At 41.6% G+C, this 21,832-nt stretch overlaps 1 protein-coding gene across 1 annotated transcript in view; it reads left to right on the top strand.

Moving 5' to 3' along the window:
- The window catches only part of LOC132825648 (pappalysin-1-like), a 326,796-nt gene that overhangs the window by 79,208 nt on the left and 225,756 nt on the right, over positions 1-21,832 (top strand). Inside the window, exon 7 of the mRNA XM_060841017.1 lies at positions 3,950-4,442. Within this exon, the coding sequence (XP_060697000.1) occupies positions 3,950-4,442 (493 nt within the window). The remainder of the gene's footprint in view (positions 1-3,949; positions 4,443-21,832) is intronic.

Genomic DNA, 21,832 nt, shown 5'->3' with positions numbered 1-21,832 from the left:
CAGGCAGTGAAGAAAGCTAATAGCATGCTGGCCTTCATAACAAGAGGTATTGAGTATAGAAGCAAAGAGGTTCTTTTGCAGCTGTACAGGGCCCTGGTGAGACCACACCTAGAGTATTGTGTGCAGTCTGGTCTCCAAATTTGAGGAAAGACATTCTGACTATTGAGGGAGTGCAACGGTTCATGAGGTCAATTCCTGGAATGGCGGGATTACTTTACACTGAAAGACTGGAGCGACTGGTCTTGTATAGTCTTGAGTTTAGAAGACTGAGAGGGGTTCTGATTGAGACATATAAGATTATTAAAGGATTGGACATTCTGGAGGCAGGAAACATGCTTCCGCTGATGGGTGAGTGCTGAATCAGAGGACACAGCATAAAAATACGGGGTAGATCATTTAGGACAGAGATGAGGAGAAACATCTTCACCCAGAGAGTGGTGGCTGTGTGGAATGCTCTGCCCCAGAGGGCAGTGGAAGCCCAGTCTCTGGATTCATTTAAGAAAGAGTTGGATAGAGCTCTGAAGGATAGTGGAATCAAGGGTTATGGAGATAAGTCAGGAACTAATTAATGATGATCAGCCATGATTATATTGAATGGTGGTGCAAGCTCAAAGGGCAGAATGGCCTACTCCTGCACCTATTGTCTATTGTCTGTTGTCTATAAATAATTGTATACAATCCTTCTAGTTTGCCTTTGAATATTCGATACTCAATTGAACATAATGTGGAGGTGTCAGTGTTGGACTGGTGCGGACAAAGTTAAAAATCATACATCACTTGGTTATAATCCAATAGTTTAGATCAGAGTGGTGCTGGAAAAGCACAGCAGGTCAGGCAGCATCTGAGGAGCAGGAAAATCAAGGTTTTGGGCAAAAGCCCTTCATCAGGAATAGAGGCAGGAAGCCTCTAGGGTGGAGAGATAAATGGGGGTGGGGCGCGGCGCTGGGGAGAAGATAGCAAAGCGTACAATAGATGAATGGAGGTGGGGATGGAGGTGATAGGTCAGAGAGGAGGTTGGGGGAAGGTAGCAAAGTGTACAATAGATGAATGGAGGTGAGGGTGGAGGTGATAGGTCAGAGAGGAGCGTGGAGCGGATAGGTGGGAAGGGAGACTGGCACATAGGACCAATAGGTTTATCTGGAAGTGCAAGTTTTTGAAGTGCTGCTCCTTCATCAGGTCATTAGCTACCTGACGAAGGAGCAGCAATCCAAAAGCTTGTACTTCCAAATAAACCTGTTGTGTCAGTTGAACATAAGCTGAATGCATAAAGCTTATTGTGACAACTTAATTGCCTAAGTATCAGCATTATTCAATTCAAACCTAATTGAATTATTCTGGTGAATCTGCACAGTACACCTTCTAAGGTTAATATGTTCTTTCTGAGGTAGAAATAAGCTTAATAATTAGAAGCTGGAAGTAGCCATGTAGTCTATCATGCCTGCTTTTGTCATAAAGTCACGGCTGATTAAATTATGGCCTCAGCCCTGCATTCCTGCTTATACTGATAACCTTTCACTCCTTTGTTGGTCAAGAATGTACCTATCTCTGGTTTAAAAATATTCAATGATCCTCCATCTGTTGTTTTCTGAAAAAAAAGAGTTCCAAATATCAAAATTCTTCTCAACACCATCTAAAAAGGGAGACTCTATTTTTAGACCATATGCTCTATTTCTTGTCTCTGCCACAGGGGGAACATCCTTTTCAGAATTCACTAAAGGGAATCGTCAGGAGTGTCTGGCAGCTCTACATTAACAGAAACATCAGTTCCTCTTTCTTTTTGCCCCAGTCCCTTTCACTAAAGGTCAACACTCCTTTATCCTTTTAGATTTTTCTTTGTGTATTAACCGTGTTTAATGGCTTGTGTAATCTCTTTACTCCTGTAAACATTCTCAGCTTCTTATCATTTAGAAAATACTCGGATTAATGCTCTATATTTCTAACGCATTGTCCACCCAGTGAGCTTGACATTTCTCACAGTTTTACCCACTCACTTAATCTGTCAATCGTCCTCGATAGCTCCCTGCTCCCAATAGCACTGAACATAGTCACCGTTATAACCTAGCAGCCAAATGAGCTCTCACAAATATCAATGTAATAATGAGCAGATAATCTGTTTTATGTGATATTCACTGAGAATTAGACATTAGCTTAAAGAAAAGTAACTGAAAAAAATCAAAGAATTGCGGATGCTCGAAATTAGAAGCATAAACAAAAATTACTGGAAAAACTCATCAGGTCTGACAGCTAGAATCACTGGACCTGAAATGTTAACTCAGTTTTCTCTCCACAGACAATGCCAGACTTGCTAAGTTTCTTCAGCAATTTCTGTTTTCCTTCCAGGGATCAGTTCCTTGGCTTTTCTGTGAAAGACTTCCATGGGATCTTGTTCGTCCACCTGAGGGATCAGTCAGAATGTCAGATTAATGTCTCCATCTGCAAGGTGGTAAATCATACTGTGCAGTACTTCCCGAGTACTGTGCTGGACTGTCAGCCATGATATTGGTTCTCAAGTCCTGAATTGGGACTTGAACCGAAAACCATCTAATGCAGAGGCAATTACTAACTAAGCCATAGCAGACAATACTCTGCCTTCAGAGGCGAGGTACCATCTCACTTTGGAATTGCCTCCTGATGTATTGTCTTGACTTTCACACTTTGAGGATGTAGGAGGCGCAACAGAATCTATATTTGTGCCCATAATTAGATAAAAGTTAGCACAGTGAGAAGAAGGAATGTAAAAGTTTAACTTCATTCTTGCATCTTCCCATTGTTGCTTGCAGTGGCACAACAGCAGAATATTTAGAGAAGGAAACTTGATGAATTAAGCAAGCTTAAATCATACTATTTGATGTGACAGTGTGCCTTTAGATATCCATTGTGCTAATTCCCAGATCTCTTAAAAAACTATGAAGAAAATATTCCATTTTGGATTGATTCCCAGCTAAGAAAGCTGGAGCCAGAAAGTAAAAGGACCAATTGTTAACCTTTTTTTCCAGGATCTCTATCTGTAGATTATCGGTGTCAACACAAATAATATTGCTAATAGACGCGTGTCTGCTAGTTTGGAACCTAATTAGCCTGCTGACCTGGACAGTCGAGAGACACCTTCGAATGCTTCTAGAAATTTGTCGGAATTTTTTTGCATGTGCTCAGGGCAACATATTTGAAACTGCTCTTTCTAAATATGTTACAGTACTTTGATAATGTCCTTATGTAACAATACATTTTGGAACACAGACATTAATAATGTGTGTTATTCATGTGAAGCTAAGCTAGCATTTATTTAAGCTTCAAAAGAGCCATTGCCAGCAATTAAATGCAACAATTTCCCTCTGGCATCTATCTTACTTGGATGAAACTCGTCCTTCTGTGCTGGGGTGATCTCTAAGCACATTGTTTTACGCCTCCTCCCTTCTCAAGGCCCCAAGTTACCCTTTCGTTAGAGTGTAAAAGAAATGAAATGAGGGGAAAAAAAATAAAGCAAGCAAAAGAAACGGACAAGTATTTCCTGAAATGAATAGGCACAGGAATTATATGCATGTAGCATTAGTTTCAATAGAATACAGGCAACAAGTATCACCCATTAATCTTTCTGACAGCACTGTGCATTGATGTACTAATCAGAATGGTAGGAAACTGGTCCCCCTCAATTTACAGAATGAACTTTGTTCAGTAGTTAGTGGTTAACAAAGTATTATTAAAGTGATGTGTGTGTGTTATGTTTGTTCTGTGCAACAGTGATTTTAACCCTCAATTGACAAGTCTTCAAGCTTTTTATATGTATAAAGAATGAAACATTGAATTTGATTAATTTAGGATATCTGGTTGGCATGGACGAGTTGGACCGAAGTTTCTGTTTCCATGCTGTGTAACTCTATGACTTTATGACATTGATTTTAATGAAGTACTTGGATGATTTCATCTTCTTCAAACTCCTTTCTCTCTGTAGGGCCTCCTGATGTAGAGCAACCTTGCGAAAACAGTGTCCGAACTTGGAGCCCAGATGCCGGTGTTGATGAGAAGACGGTTCCTCCGGTATGCCCGGAGCCTCAGGGTTGCTACTTGGAATTGGAATTCCGCCATGTGTTAATTCCCGATTCTCTGACCATTTGGGTCACGTTCACTGAATGGACTGCTCATGGAGCCATCCACGATATTAAACTACTGACTGTGAGCGGGAAGGAAATCTCGCTCGGACCACAAAACGTCTTCTGTGACGTCCCCATTACGGTCAAGCTCACTGTGACAGAAGAGGTCTATGGAATCCAAATCTTCACACTGGATGAACATTTGGAAATCGACGCTGCCATGCTGACCTCAGCACCTCAAAACACTGTCTGCAAAGAATGTACACCAATCCAATACAAAGTCATACGGGATCCGCCATTTAAAGAGGGACCGGTATTCATGGTGAAAGATCTGAGCCGAAGGTTCGAAGACATGTAAGTGCACTCACAGTATAATAGCCCACTGAACAATTAATGGGTTCAAATTTCTCTCTTTTTTTTTCTTGTAGGAAATTATTGGTCCCTTGGGATTTTTAAATTCTGGTTTCTCAGCCAGTTTGACACAAACAAGAATAAGAATTTTCTTATCGTGAAAGAGGGATGATGGAGAGAGGAATGGAATTCAGTTTGTAGAACCTTTACTACCTTCCCAAAAAGTTAAATAATACAGTGCTTACGTTTCATAATCCCCAAAGTACAATATTTTTCTGTCTCCGAGTTCACGTTAGAATTTTAGGTTGATGGCAGCACAAGTGACATAGTTTTTCTGTATGAAAGTTGTAAATCTTCTTATTCAAAATTAGGAACACATTTTTCAAAATGCTGGTGTGTAAGTGGAACTTAATCTAATCGAAAAGTGTTAGGCAAAGTGTTACTGATCAATGGCTTTAGACTGCTTAGATTCCAATGGATTTGAATGATAAAACAGCTCAGATGTTTTTTTTTCTGAAATTTTTCACAGTTTCACAATGGAATCCAGATGAATACTTATATAACACACTGGGCCATCAAGGCAAGTGTGTTGCCAGCTGTGTTACTAGTGAATGCATGACAGTATGATCAGTGACAAACTTACCACAACCAGTCATATATTCTCTTCATCTTCACTTCAAAAAAGAATTCACTGGAAATCTTGCTGTTAATGTGTAGCATCTGCTGCCATATGAACTGAATGTAGCAGTAAACAGAGCAGCATGGTGGTAGAATGTTTGTATCGGGATGCCCAACAACTGAACTTCATCTAAAACATCTCCAGAGGGGCCTTTGAATAGGTGTTTCATTTGCCTAAGAACAGTTCCATATTTTCTCCATTTGTAAGACATGCTGGGATGAGAAAACATGACCAAATGTATTTCATACGAGCTCATTTAATGGCAACTGCAAGTCAGTGTCTATTGCTGACAGTGCAGAATACAAATTGAAGTTAGTCCTCAAAATTTCTCCCTGATAAGAACAGGAGAAAGAAAAGAAGGGTATGTTGAGTGAATTAGATAGACATTGGTGAATCATGTGTCATTCAGCACAGAAATGGACCTGTCTGTTCAACTGGTCCATGTCAACTTGATTTCCTAAACTGAACTATTCCCATTTGCCTGTATTTGGTTCATATCCATCTAGATGTGGGGATTGTTCAAGGAGCAGCTACTGCGTGTCCTCGTTAGGTATGTACCAGTCAGGCATGGTGTAAAGGGCCTTGTGAGGCAGCCGTGGTTTAGTAAGGAATTGGAGTCCCTTGTGAAAGGGAAGAAGGCGGCATATGTAAAGATGAGGCGTGAAGGTTCAGTAGGGGCGATTGAGAGTTATAAGGTAGCCAGGAAGGAGCTAAAGAGGGAGCTAAGAGAAGCGAGAAGGGGACATGAAAAGTCTTTAGCTAGTAGGATTAGGGAAAAAAATTATGAGGAAAGGCTGAGGCACTTGGGGCTGTTCTCATTGGAGAAGAGAAGGTTTAGGGGAGATCTGATAGAAGTGTATAAGATGATTAGGGGTTTAGATAGGGTAGATACTAAGAACCTTTTACCGCTAATGGAGTCAGGTGTTACTAGGGGACATAGCTTTAAATTAAGGGGTGGTAGGTATAGGACAGATGTTAGGGGTAGATTCTTCACACAGCGGGTTGTGAGTTCATGGAATGCCCTGCCCGTATCAGTGGTGAACTCTCCTTCTTTATGGTCATTTAAGCGGGCATTGGATAGGCATTTGGAAGTTATTGGGCTAGTATAGGTTAGGTAGGATTCGGTCGGCGCAACATCGAGGGCCGAAGGGCCTGTACTGCGCTGTATCCTTCTATGTTCTATGTTCTATGTTCTAAACCTTTCCTATCCATGTGTTTGTCCAAATGTCTTTTAAATGGTGTAATTGTACATACCTCTACCACTTTCTCTGGAAGCACGTTCCATATATGTACCCTCTCTGTGTGAAAAGATTGTCCCTCAGGTAAGGTTAGATCACGTGAGATCCATGGAGAGCTAGCCAATTGGATACAAAATTGGCTTGATGGTAGGAGACAGATAGTGGTGGTACAGGGTTGTTGTTCAGACTGAAAGCCTGTGACCAGTTCTGTTCTGCAAAGATCAGTGTTGGGTTCACTATTGTTTATCATTTATATAAATGTTCTGGATGAGAATCTATGAGACATATCAATAAGTTTGCAGATGACAACAAAATTCGTGGTACAGTGGACAGTGAAGATGTTTATTTAAGATAACAATGGGATCTTGATCAACTGGGCCAGTGGGCTGAGGAGTGGCAGATGGAGTTTAATTTAGATATTGGTGAGGCATTGCATTGTGGTAAGACAAACCAGGGCAGGATTTATACAGTTAATGGTTGGCCCTAGGGAATGTTGTCGAACAGAGAGACCTAGGGGTGCAAGTTTGTGGGCGGCACGATGGCACAGTGGTTAGCACTGCTGCCTCACAGCGCCTGAGACCCGGGTTCAATTCCCGACTCAGGCGACTGACTGTGTGGAGTTTGCATGTTCTCCCCGTGTCTGCGTGGATTTGTTCCGGGTGCTCCGGTTTCCTCCCACAGTCCAAAGATGTGCGGGTCAGGTGAATTGGCCATGCTAAATTGCCCGTAGTGTTAGGTAAGGGGTAAATGTAGGGGTATGGGTGGGTTGCGCTTCGGCGTGTCGGTATGGACTTGTTGGGCCGAAGGGCCTGTTTCCACACTGTAAGTAATCTAATCTAATCCACATAGTTCCTTGAACATGACATTGCAGGTTGACAGGATAGTGAAGAAGACATTTAGCATGCTTGACTTCATCCATCAGAGCATTGCGTATAGGAGTTGGGACATCCTGTCATGGCTATACAAGACATTGGTAAGGCCATTTTTGGAGTACATATGGTGGTATGACCTTATTGTGAATACTTTCTCAACTCTGTAATACTCAGGGGAGTTGTAAAGTCAGAATAGAATAAATTCAAAAGTGAAGGTCTATAAAACAAACAGGATCAGCTTAATTACATCAATTCTGAAGTGGTAGGCTCCATCTATTCCATGAAGCACTATTCATCATGAATAGATGAATAGGAATCGGAAGAGAGCCCCGGCTAAGATCCAAAATGAATGAGACAAAAAGACATGGAAAGTTAATACAGAACAGACAGAAAATGTTCCCTTCCAAACCACACAGTTGGAACAAAATTGACATTCCTTCACTCTTGCTGGGTCAAAGTTCTCTGTATCAGCACTCAAGGTATACCTAAACCCTGTGGGCTACAGTGGTTCATGAAAGCACCTCACCATCATCTTCTCCAGGGTATTTAAGAATCGGCACTCTGCTGGTGATACTCAGTACCTTTAAGTGAATTTGAAAAGAAACACTTGCTGGACTCCCATTTGGCAGCAAATGAGAGAGGAACAGTTGCCGGATGCGTGAGAAAGAAGTTACAAAGGAACAAGTGACTGTATTTTGTCGGAATGATTGATAAGTGTTATTGATTGTTCTGCTTCAACAGCTTAGATCTGAATGAGCAAATTGGTGAACCATTAACAACGATGCAACATTCCAGCATTTTACATGTGTTCAGTTTTCATTCATGCATAAATTGCTCAGCAGAGAACCATACTTCCTAAGCTGTTGAGTGATCTCTCTCTTCGCAGGTTGGCAGTGAACAATGCCAATGAATGGGATGGTATTTCCCATTTGCATGTTTGCACTTTATAAAGTGGCTGAGACATGCTAAATGTGTACACGAGTCCCAACGGGCTAAATCTAGAACACATGAGATCAAATGCTGACAGGCAGAAAAAGAAAAATCCATGAAGATTCCTTTCAGTTTATTTTTGGAGCCAGGGATTAGGTCCATTCAGCCAAGAATGTAAAATATATGGCACTCTGTAGAATAATGACAGTGTTGGTGAAGGCAACAGTCAGAATAAAGTAACTTCAACATTGCACAAACTAAAGCGTCACATTCAAAACTTTGACACATATTTGCACGCACTCTATTTGGCAAACAGCAACAAGAGGACAACTTGTTCCAGGCTTGCTTTGAATAGAAGAAAACATTTTGCTTGCATCTTCTTAAATATTCCCATTTCTCCAACTTAAAACTAGTGTAAAACCTGAAGAGTTAATTTTAACTCAGAACGGAACATAATAACAAAAGGACACAACAACAGCATGGAGGCAAGAGGAAGCATCCATGGATCTTGAAATAAGACCAGCAAATGCTGATCATTTCCATAATGTCAGCTAACTACTGAAGAGGAAATACAGGATGGCATTTCAATTCTGTCCGATTTCTAATGCTATGTTTCCACCTAAAATGTTGACTGCCAGGATTAGATTTCTGGCAGAATGGAAACAGGCCCTTCGGCCCAACAAGCCCACACTGACCCTCCAAAGAGTAACCCACTGAGACTCATTTCCTCTGACTAATGCAGTTAATACTATGGGCAACTCAGCATGGCCGATTCACCTGACCTGCCCATCTTTTGGAATATTGGAGGAAACAGGAGCACCTGCAGGAAACCCACACAGACCCAGGAAGATTGTGCAAACACCCTACACAGGCGGTTACCTGAGGTGGGAATCAAACCTGGACCCCATGTGCAGTGAGGCAGCAATGCTAACCACTGAGCCACTGAGCTGCCCTTAGAGACAGAGCTTTGAACCCAGGATCTCCATGAGTTGGGTCACTAGACTAATAGTCCAATGATAGTCTAGGCCACATTAGACTAATAGTCTAGGCCATTCTACAACTGACAAGTTTAGGGAAATGAAACAATGCCAGCTGGCAACTGTCACACTGAACCTTCATATCCAAGTTTTCCCTCAATTATACGACATGGTTAAGCCATTTTCAAGGTTTTTAAATTGCAGGATCAGTAGACAAATACATTTATTCCAGTTCAGGATTGTGAAATGAAAAGGTATTGAGCAGTGTGGACATATTAACATATTCAGATTAACTTTTCAGTTGAAGTAATAGATGAAGGAATTAATCAGAGAGAGAGAGAGATAGAGGGAGAGAGAGAAAACGAGAGGGAGATGAAAGGCATTTAAGGCATTCAAGGATACCATTCAGTTCCCTGTTGAGCAATCAAATCAGTCACAAACCCTTGCTCAATTTCTATCATTTTTCACTGGCCCACATTCAGTTTCCTTTCAAAATCATTGATTGTTTCCATTTCCATTGTCCATGTAGGCAACAGGTTACCACAGCCATTACCACACTTGTTGCAAAAAAAAGTTATCTCAACGTCTCCCCATGTTTCTTGCTCAAAACCGAGACTTTGTATCGTTAGCTAATAGGAAGGGTCTAATACAAACCTGTTAATCTTTTGCACCTATGTCAAACCTCTCACAAAGTCTCTGTCGCTGATCACCTGGGTCAAGTATCATTGTTGTGCATAAGGACATCTTCAGGTGGCTGAAGAGGCCAATCTGGGATCCATGGATTACGTTGGAGCGTGGATATTGTTACGTGGTAACGGTGATTGGAGGGGGTGGTGGGTGGTAACGGTGATTGGAGGGGGTAGTGGGTGGTAGTGGTGGTTGGAGTTGATGGTGGATGGCCATTCCTGATTCCCATCTCTCCTTGCACAAGAGCCGCTTCTGTTCAGCGACACGGCATAGATCACTTTTGAGGCATAGAGATCCCTGCTGGATGTTGTTCCTCCAGTGATTCTGGTCTGTAGCCATGCCCTCCCAATTGTTGATGTTGATGTGGGTGTGGAATTTCTTGAAGTTGGTCTGGATGTTATCTTGGAAGCACTTCTTTTGCCCACCAGGGGCACACTGGCCTTCTTTCAGCTTGAAGTACATGATCGTTTTGGGAGATGTGAGTTGGACATTGGAATGACATGCCAGGTACAATGGAGTTGCTGTTGAATTATTGTAGTGGTGATGCTGGTATGTTGGTCTCCTCCAAGATGCTGCTGTTAGTGTGCGTGCCTTCCCAAATAATCCACAGGATTTTTCCAGGGCTTTAAGGTGTTGATTGTTGGTAGTCCACATTTCAGCTCCACAGAGCAGTGTGGGAAAGACAATAGCTTTGTAGACCAGAAGTTTAGTCTGAGCCTGTAGGTTTTCAAAGACCCTCCTTCAGTGTTGGGCATAGGCTCCGTTGGCACAACTCAGGCGTTGTTGTATTTCTGCATAGATGTTGTCCTTGGAGGAGAGAAGGAAATGATCCCCATTTTCAAGGGGATGGTTGTTGACCCATTTTGTAGGAAGAGTGGAGAGATTGTCGGGTGGTGGTTGATGGAGTTCTAAAGTCTTTTGATGTAAAAGATAAGACTGAGGAGCTTATATGCCTTAGTAAAGTCATCCAAGATGCATTGTGGTTCTTCCACAGAGTGTGCTGTGATTGTGTAGTCATCAGCATGTTGACACTCAAAGATGGAGTTGGTGGCCACCTTGCCCTTGGCCTTGAACCTATTATGGTTGAACAGCCTGCTGTCCTTACAGTAAATGATCGGAAGTCCCTTGGGCAGGTTTTGACCAGTGAGGTGGAGAATGGTGACAATGAAGGTAGTAAACAAGATGAGTGCGATGATGCAGTCCTGTTTGACTCCATCTCCATGGTGAAAGGCTTAGCCTCCAAAACACAGTTGTTAAGCAAAATTGCAGACATGCTGTCATGCAGCAGCCTCAGTGTCCTGAGGAAATTAACAGGGCAGCTGTATCAAGACAGTATCTGCCAGGCAGCCTGGTGGTTAACTGTATTAAAATGTAAGTTAGGCTGATGAGGTCTTCATGGATCACGCTTTGTGTGGAAGATTGACCTTACCATCGTGGGTGACCTGCCAGAAACTACACTCTAGACGGTTTAGGTCTCAGGTTTCTCGGTACGTACACACACACACACACACAAACGTGTGTTCTCTCTCTTTCTCTACACACACACACACACACACACACACACTCTCTCTCTCTCTCTCTATACACACAGACACTCACACTCTCTCTCTCTCTACACACACAGACACACACACACTCTCTCTACACACACACTCTCTACACGCACACATTCTCTCTCTACACACAGACACACACACACACTGTCTCTCTACACACACACTCTCAACACGCACACAGACACATACACGTACACTTTTTCTACATACACAAACACACACTCTATGCATACAAACACACATTCTACACATACACACACTCTGCATAAACGCATTCTCCCTCTCTCCATTCACAAACACACTTTCTCAACATACACAAATACATACACTCTCTCTCTAACACACATACTCTCTCTTGACACATAGATACACACACTCTCACAAGACACATACACGCACACACGCACTCTCTGTCTACACACACACACACACACACACACACACACACACACACACACACACACACACTCTCACAACACACACATACACGCACACACACATACTGTCGACTATTAAGAATCATTGAACAACTTTAATTTGCAGAAGCTGCCTCACAATGTATTTATTTTCTTTCTCTGTTTTGTTATTCCTATTATATGAAGTTTAACTGTTGCAAAACATTATGTAACAGCGTCAGTAAAACTAAAGCTTTATATTTAGAGAGCACTTTACATGACCAATGGATGTCCCAAAAGACTTTGCAGCCAATTAAGTGCTGTTGATGTGTAGTCATTGTTGTAATTCAGAACACACAGCAGCTGATTTATGCACAGCAAGCTCCCACAAACAGTAGTGTAGTGATTACCAGTAAACTGATTTTGTAAAGCTTATTATGCGATAAACATTAACCAAGATATCAGGGATAACCAGCCTGTTCTTCTTCAAGATAGTGCTAATGAGTAAGTTGCACTGGGAGATTAGATTAGGCCATAGTTTAATATCCGCTCTGAAAGACATCAATTGCTACAGTGTGGCACTCATACAGAAGTGAGTGCCACTGAAGTGTTCTCGAATCATAGAATCCCTACAGTGTGGAAGCAGGCCATTCGGCCCATCAAATCCACGCCGGCCGTCTGAAGAGTATCCCACCCAGACCAACTCCCCTCCTTTTCCCTGTAATCCTCCATTTTCCATGGCAAATCCACCTAGCCTGCACATCTTTGGACTATAGGAGGAAACCAGAGCACCCAGAGAATGTGCAAACTCCATACAGTCACCTGAGGATAGAGTCGAACTCAGGTCCTTGGCACTGTGAGGCAGCAATGCTAACCACTGAGCCACCGTGCTGTCCCAATGTTAGCCTTGAATGCAAACACTTGCAAGGGAAACGGTCAGTTTACAATCTGTTTCCACTGAATGTCTAGTGCGGTTATGAGGACATTTCTAGCCATATAGATGGATGTCAAGAGACAGACAGATTGATAAATATGCACAATTGATTAGAATGACTAAAGATACATGAGTGAATAAATGAATATCGATGATTTCAAATGTATACACAAAATGCAAACAGCAAATTTCTTTCAGTAGGAGAAAAGATTACTCTCATCATTCTAAGACATGGAAGGATGGTTGAAGCATTTGACCAATCTCATGAATTATGAGACATAACAATGAATAGGCTACATACAGCAATTGAGCCCATTTATTGTGATTCACCCTAGAGAAAAATAATGACCTGATTTTATGGACTAAATCTTCATATTTTAACATAGTGAAAATTACAACTTCTCATCATTTATCCTTATTGCTGTCTTCATGAAAACTGAATTTACTGCACACTGTTAAATCTAAGACAAACTGTACATGGGAAGCAATTATGAGTAAGGGCCATTCCATGCAAAACACAATATTAATGTTTCGATTTGAAGAAATGAAAGTCTAAATGACTATTCTCATAACAATCAGTTAGGCGCAATATTTGTGATTAAATTTGAAATATTTGTTTTATTTTACCATGTTAGTTACTCTCAGTGCTAAGAAGTATTCACACTTTGATGCAATTTGGGAGTTCAAGAATGCATTCGAGTCCTTGGTTGAAGTTATATCCATTATAAAGGAAAATATTCATGGTCATCAGGAGGTAAAATATCCCGGCCCAAGACATCACTGCAGGAGTTACTCAACATATTGTCCTGAGACCAATCTTGTCAGCTGCTTCATCAGTAACCTTCCCTCCATCATAATATCAGTAGTGGCATGTTCGCTGATGAATGCACAATGTTCAGCACTTTTTGTGACATCTCAGATACTGAAGCAGTCTCCATCAATATGCAGCAAGACCTAGAGCTGTTAAGTGGCAAGTAATATTTGTGCCACACAAGTTCAGGGCAATGATCATCGCCAACAAGTCAGAATCTAACCACTGTCCTTGACATTCAATCATGTTACCATCACTGAATCCCCAGCTATTTACATCTTAGTGGTTACCATTGACTAGAAATGGAATTGGACCAACAAACAGTGACTACAAGAGCAAGTCAGTTGTTAAGAAACCTACCAAGCCACATACCATCATGATTTGGAACTGTATTGCTATTCCTTCATTGTCAACAGGTCAAAATCCTGGACGTCTGTTCTTAGCAGTATGGTGGGTCTATCTACATTCCAAGGATTGCGGCGATTCAAGAAGACAGATCACCATGATCTTTTTCAGGGCAATTAGGAAAGGGTAACAAATACCCAGCTATTATTCTAGCCCCACCTGACAGCCACACTCTCACCATACTTTGCACCACTTCCAATGGAGGTTACTAAGCAGCGATTTGGGACGGTTTCCTCCTCCTACCTCAAGGGGGAGCCATGGCTCCTTCGGTACTCGCGTTGTAAACTGGTGGAGCAATTGCCCACCCGTTAAAAATGCCACATGACTTTCCATTCTTTTGGAACTGAAAATGAGATAAGCCAGTTTATAATTGCAAACAGTGAATGAGACGACAATTCTCAAGCTCATTGACATCAACTGCAGTAATTGGTACCACTGCTTTGGTTGAAACCATACAAAGCAACTCAGAGGAACAAAATCCAAAATCTTCTGGTCTTGAGTGACTCAAATAATCATTTGATAAACCTACTGAAACATCAGAGGAGTTCTAACACTTTATACTGAATCATAAAAATAATTTGTTGTTGTTGTAAGCCATAGTTTGTTGCTCCTCCAGCAGTAGCTGTTGTTGCTGACATCTAGAGTAAGGCTGTTCCGTTCCCGCTGATGAATGTTGGCCCTGTGCTACTCAACATAAGATTCACTCTGTAACAAAGTTACTGAAAGATTCTTTGGATTTAATCTTGAACTGATCTCGAGGAAGTAACAGTAAATTTTTACAGCAGAGCTGGTCAGAGGAAGTTCTAATTGGTGCTTTGAGATTTCTTGGCTGTTTGAGTGTATTTGCTTCATCATACAAGATTAAAATCAGGGATTATCTTTGTTTCTCCTGAAAGGTATATGACAGCAATTTATGTAATACACAAACTTGCGCCATAAATTACAGTGGAACAGGAAACGATGTGGCGTCCAATGCACACTGTAGGTCAGGCTATTGGCAATCTTCCAAGAAGCAATTTTTGTGAGCAACTCTCAGCAGGTTTCAAAACACAAATGGCTGAGCAGGAATGACTTCAAGCCAAAGATACTAAACGCTTAATTTCCTGGCAACATTTCATTTCATGTTTGTAAGAACATTTTGGTGGTAATTTTAACACTACCTGCCTAGCAGGAGGGCAATTAAAATTGATCAGCTTGCTTACCCACCATAGACTTAATCAAGGAGGAAGCGGAAAAGCAGAGGGGGTTCCCTGGCACCAACCTGCCACAGGAGAGGGCATAAGCTTCCATCTTTCCTTACCGTGGCATCTTTGGAACCTGACCATAATTTTAACTCTATGGTCTGAACAAGTCACTCAGCACCAGAAGATGACTGAACGGTTGCGTCTCTTCAGCTTTTGTTGTAAGGTTAGGATAGAAGTCTTCCTTCAAGACTAGCAAGAATATTTTTAGGCATCTGCTGCATTGGAATACATTCAGAGCATGAGACTACTGTTAAGTGAATTCACAATGTGAATTCAAAAGCAAATCAGCCTGATTTTTAGTTGTTTCAGGGCAGAAGGTGAGGTGATCTGCTTTTGAATGTTTCAGAGTTGTTTCCCTGATCATTCACAGGATGGTGGCTCCCCTTATTTTCATAAGGCGTTGCAATTTTCTAAATGGATTATTTCACCAGCGTTATCCGGAGATTCAAACTCCAAAACAAGTAGGATATGAAAATATCAAAGTTTCATGATACTAAAGGAGTAAAGGCAGTAAAGATTCTGCATAACAATTGCATGTCAATAAACTATAGAAAAAAAGAAAATGTTTAGAGAGAGTTACAAAGAAAAAGATTTAAAAAAACAAATTCCTTTTCAAACTCAGTCTGTCAACTATAGGAACTGTTCAGTTGGGATAATCTCCTTGGAAAAGGTTATTCAAAAAGCTCATCACAGAAGAAAACAAAATAATTGAAAATGGCCAAACAGCGAAGATCAATTTTGTAGGATGGGGAAGGTCAACTCCAGATAATGGCTATTATATTCACTGAAGTTTTTACCTTCTCCAGTGACATTGAGATCCTATAGGAAATAACCACGTCAAGCCACATGTGATGATCATCTAAGACAGGAATAGATCAGGTACCTTTGCTTTCATCCCATAGCACGTATGGCAGCACTTCATATGCCCTGGGACTCACAAGAACTTGTAAAGACAGCTTCAGACAAGCTACCAGAGACAGTCTCAGGATTACTGAACAATAGGTAGAGTGTGAGCAAGAATCTCTGGATCCCAGATTTAGATTAGATTACTTACAGTGTGGAAACAGTCCCATTTGGCCCGACAAGTCCACACCGACCCGCCGAAGCGCAACCCACCCAGACCCATTCCCCTACATTCACCTAACACTACGGGCAATTTAGCATGGCCAATTCACCTAACCTGGGAGAGGAAATCGGAGCACGCGGAGGAAACCCACACAGACATGGGGAGAATGTGCAAACTCCACACAGTCAGTCGCCTGAGGGAATTGAACCCGGGTCTCTGACGCTGTGAGGCAGCATTGCTAACCACTGTGCCACCATGCCGCCCATCCTTAATTTTCACGCTGTGAGTGGTTAAGGCCTGGAATACATAGCTGAAAGTTTGGTGGAGATAGAATTAATTGTAACATCCAAAAAAAATGGGTGTGTTATCGGAAGAAGAAAAATAATGTGCAGGGTTCTGGGGAGAATGGGTAATGAGTGAACCGTTCCCTCAGAGAGCTAGTGCAGATATGAGAGGTTTAACTACACTTTACAATCTCATTTATATGTCAGGCAGTCCTTCAGATCAAGCTTTTTTTATTATACCAACTATCCATGTCCATCTATAGCTCCAGATTTGCTCAAGAAATGTCTCATCTCTCCTTTCATTTAGTTTTTAATATGTTTTGTCCGAGTTATGTTTGAGCTGCAATGCTTTGCTGACACAATTCTACATTATTTCTGAGTAAATTAATTCTAAACCAATTCAGTTGATGAATCAAATTCAATTTAGCTATCCCATTCAGAATTTTTTTGGCTCTCAGTATGATTTCCTGTTGTGTGCTCATCAACTTAAGTTACAGAACAAGTTAGAACATCAATGCAGATCCAAAATTGTTCTGACTGCAATGAATAAAGCTGACTGGCTGTTCCAGAGATTATAAGATAATCAGCTAGAGTGGGTAGCTTCTGAGAAATAAAATACACAAAATAGTATTCAATTATGGGCAAGCTTTCATGACCCTTTCTTTCCTTTCTCACTCTTACTTCAAACTCACCAGTTTTACTCAAGCATACTTCAAATTAATTTAATGTTTGATAACCCTTGCCCTAGCCTATGCCTCCATCGTGAAGGTTCCACAGAACCTGTTTCAGCATGATGGAAAGCATGCCAAAATTGAAGGTCAGACTGCATTTCATATGTATAAACAAAACAGGTTATTATCAGAATGATAAATAGGCTGCACATATTATGTTGAGGGGGTGATTTCCTTTGGTTAAATTAAGAAGCGTTTAAGGAATACATTTCATTGTAGTTTTACAACAAAAGGTAGCACGGGCTAATGTGAATAGGAGCCAGCTGAGATTTCTCTGCACATCCATCCACCTCATCAATTGCATCCATTACTCTCGATGTGGTCTCCCCTGTATCAAAGAGACAGGACACCAACTCGCAGAGCGTTTCAGGGAACATCTCCTGGACTCAGGCACCAAACACTCCACTCTTCCTGTGGCCGACCACTTCAACTCCCCCTCCCACTTCCCCAAGTACATGCAAGTCCTGGGCCTCCTCCACCGCCAAATCCAAGCCACATAATGACTGGAGAAAGAATGCCTCATTTTCCACCTTGGGACTCTTCAAACACATGGGATCAATGTCGATTTCACCAGTTTCCAAATCTCACCTTCTCCCACCTCATCCCAGATCCAACCCTCCAACTCAGTACCGGCCTCTTGATTCTTGACCCGTCCCACCCATCCATCTTCCTTCTAACCTATCTGCTCCATCCTCCTCAATGATCTATCGCAATCACCCCCCACCTACATCTACCTATCATCTTCCCAGCTACCTTTCCCCTAGTTCCACCCCACCTTCCTATTTATCTCTCCTCTCCCTTTCTCCTGACGTCCCCCTGCCCCACCCCCACCCACTCCGCCCTCCACCTCTCACATTTCTGATAAAGGACTTATTCCCAAAATGGTGACTCTCCTGCTCCTCGAATGCTGCCTAACCAGTGCCATCCTTTTCAACTCTGACTCTCCAGCATCTACAGGCCGCACTTCTCCTAATCTCTGATTGCTATCCAAATTAAAGTTATATATAGTCACAACAGGAAGTCTTCAATACTACTTAAATAAGGATGGGCTCAAACAAAACTGAACAGTAATGAAATGTACAAAATGAATTGGATTCAGGACAGAAGTCTAATGATGTGTGGATAGAAAAACAGTGAATAGTTTTCACTGAAAAATAAGACACAAGACCTGAATGTTTTGGCAATAATATGCTGTATCTGAAAGGATAGAAAGCATCATGGTGGTCATAGCTTGTTCTGAAACATAGGCATTTACCATTATGACTAACATGTTATTCGGACCCATTGTCTTTACTATATCCAGCTCACTTAGCTGTTTCTTCAAATCACCAGGAGTTAACTGAATCCACTGAATACTGATATCTGGTGATGGTGATGATCTCAAGAGAAGCCGAGAAGGATACTCCATCTGACTTTTTCGGCTGAAGATAGTTGCAAGAGTTTAAGCCATGTCACTTGCATTATAGGGCTGGGCTCCTCCATTATTGAGGACAGGACGCTTGTTGAGCCTTTTCCCATTAGTTGTTTAATTGTCCACGATTGTGGTTGTGGTAGGAGTGTAGAGAGCTGTGATTTCATCTGTTGCTTGTAGGATTGCGCAGCCATATCTGCAGCATGCAGCATTCAATATCTGACATGCATGAGTAGGGGAGTTCAAAACGAGAGGCATATTTTTAAGGTGAGAGGAGAACGATTTAAGAGGGACTGAGGGACAATGTTTTCACACAGATGGTGGTCCATATGCAGAATGAACTGTCAGAGGAAGTGGTAGATGTAGGTATAGTTGCAACATATAAACAATATTTGGACAAGTATGTGAATAGGAAAAGTTTGAAAGGATATTGGTCAAACACAGGCAATGTTTAGTTTGGGAAACTTGGTCAGTGTGGACAACTTAGACTGAAGGGTCTATTTCTGTATTGTGTAATACTCTGACTCTAGTCCTTCAACTGATTGTCACCACATTTTTAGGTACATCTGGTAACTGCTCTTGGCACCCCAGCATGCTTTATTGAACCAGGGTTGATTCCTGGGCTTAATGGTAATGGTAACAGTAACAGAAATGGTAATGGTAGAGTTAGGGATATGCTGGGTCATAGAAGTACAGAGTGTGGTGTAATACATTTATCTGTTATTGATGGCTCACAGCACCTCGTGGATGTCATGTTTTGAGCTGCTATATCTATTCTGAATCTATCCCATTTGACATTGTAATAGTGCAACCAGTGTGAAGACAGGATAGCATTTCCACAATCTCTGTGAGGTTGTCACTCCTACTGATACAGCCACGAAGAGCTGCATCCACCACAAGGATTCTGTGGAGAATGAGTTGAAGTGCTTATTCAAGTTTTTATTTTAATAGGTGTTTCATTCACCACTTACCAGAAGCCCAATTTGACAAGTGTACCTTTCAGGACATGGCCTGCCTGAATGGGGATAGAACAACCAACCACTGTTGTTGATAGACATTAGAGTCCCTCAGCAGAGCACATTCTGTGCGTTGCCTTGATACATCTTCAGATTGTGTTCAATATGAGGAATACTGATTTATCAGCAGATTAAAGGTAGTCAGTGGTAATCAACAGGAGGCTTTCTTGCCAGTGTTTAACCAGATGGGATGAGAATTCATGCAATCAGTGTAAATATTGCCTCTCCCTTCTAACTAAATATCACTTGGTTGCTACCATCTGCCGGGTTTGTTATATCTGTGTTACAGTCTATCCAGAAATGGAGATGGAGGTACGTGATGTTAGGCAGAGAACTTCACAGGATACAATAGACTGACTGTAAATTTATCATTTTTGCTGCCTTGATCAATGCCGGCTGGTCATAAAATCCCTACAGTGGATATAGACTCGACCTATTGAGTCTGCACTGACCCTTTGAAGAACATCCCACCCAGATACCTCCCTTTACCCACTCTATACCCATAACTCTGCATGTCTCATGTTTAATCCACCTAACTTGTACATACCTGGACACCACAGGTAATTTCCCATGGCTAATCCATTCAACCCAAACATCCTTAGACTGCGGGAGGAAACTGGAGCACCTGGAGGAAACCCCACACAGACACATGGAAAATGTGCAAACTCCACCAATACACTCGCCTGAGGGTGAAGTCTAACCCTGGTCCCTGGTTCTGAGAGGCAACAATGCTAACCACTGAGTCACAGTGCCACCTCTCTATTCATTCTTTTATACTTTGTCGTGGAAGTTTTATTCGACTAACCAATTGAAAGCAATTCCAAGTCAGCTACTTAGCTGCAGTCTGGAGTCACATATGGGTCAGACAAGGTATGGGTGGCAGATTTCCTTCTCCAAAAGATGATCGCGGGCCAGCTGTTTTTCTTTTAATGAGAATCCTCTGGCTTCATTGCCATCATTGCCATTACAATTATTTATTTAAGATTGATTCAGCCAACTGAATTTAAATTTCCCCGTGAGTGGAGAGATTTGAACTCATGTATATTTAGCCTAGGGTTTCTTACTAGTCCCAGTAACATATTCAGGTACCGAGGAACAAGCACAAAAGAAAACAGAAGAAACACTACCCTTGATGTTCTGCAGCAAGAGAATCATGACAAAAAATAGCGGAAACAAAATCTTTGTAAAACTGCAGCCAGAAATTTAATCGATATTGATTTCCCAAAATCGCTCAGTCGAGGTCGTTTCCGACTTTTCCTATCCCAGGGATGTATGATCAACCTTCGATCCGAAACGGTTTAACAACCGTGCCTCCAAACAAACAGATTGACTTGATGAGCCCATATTTTATGGAGACACATTAGGAAGCTGTGGCGGATTCTTTTTTTCACTGACCCTTGGGCCTGCTGTGCCTCTTCGTAAATTTTCACCTATATAAACTGAAAGGTGAAACAAAGGTCAGAACTAATAAAAACACATTCTTTGATGTGCCACCTTATGGCGAGGAAAAGGCACCATGGATATAAAATACTTATGACTTCTGTCCAGAAGGTAGACTTGTTTGATTCCTTCCCCCTTTCATAGCCACTATCAAGTGTCCTGTAAAACCTCACAAACCTTTTTCCTTTACTGGATAAACAAAAAAAAGTAGGAATTTTAATGACGCAGATTTGTCTCAATTATTATTTACCCCGTAGGATAATTACAGGAACTTTGAGTCTCCTCTAGCTTTGTAGTACCTTTTGTGTTTGAACCGTGATATGTTGCAGGTCATTTGTGAATCATGGCAATTTTTTGTCATGTTTTGTGAAGAAAATATCCCCCCCCCCAGCTCTGCATCACATTAATCTAACCAATAAACAGTACAGAATAATCTGCCAAAGTGGGAATGAGATATCTGCCATTGAGATCACAGAAGATGAATATCACTTTGTACACTTTACCCAGGCATCAAGGAACCAGAGCAATAAAAAAACAGAAGAAAGAAGCATAGATATTTAACAAAAACTAAGCGGGCACAGTTGCTGAGTACTTTTCCTAAAGCATTTGTTTTTGAGTTACTGGTGACATTAGCTAATGGTTCATTTAGCTCCCACCTCTAAGTATCTTGTGAGAATGGTTTGTGGCTGGTGGGAGTGGATCCCATCAAGGTATAAA

This window comes from Hemiscyllium ocellatum, chromosome 21, assembly GCF_020745735.1.
Source record: "Hemiscyllium ocellatum isolate sHemOce1 chromosome 21, sHemOce1.pat.X.cur, whole genome shotgun sequence".
Taxonomy (NCBI): domain Eukaryota; kingdom Metazoa; phylum Chordata; class Chondrichthyes; order Orectolobiformes; family Hemiscylliidae; genus Hemiscyllium; species Hemiscyllium ocellatum.
The sequence above is the reverse complement of the archived record's forward strand: the minus strand, read 5'-3'. Positions and strand labels throughout refer to the sequence as shown.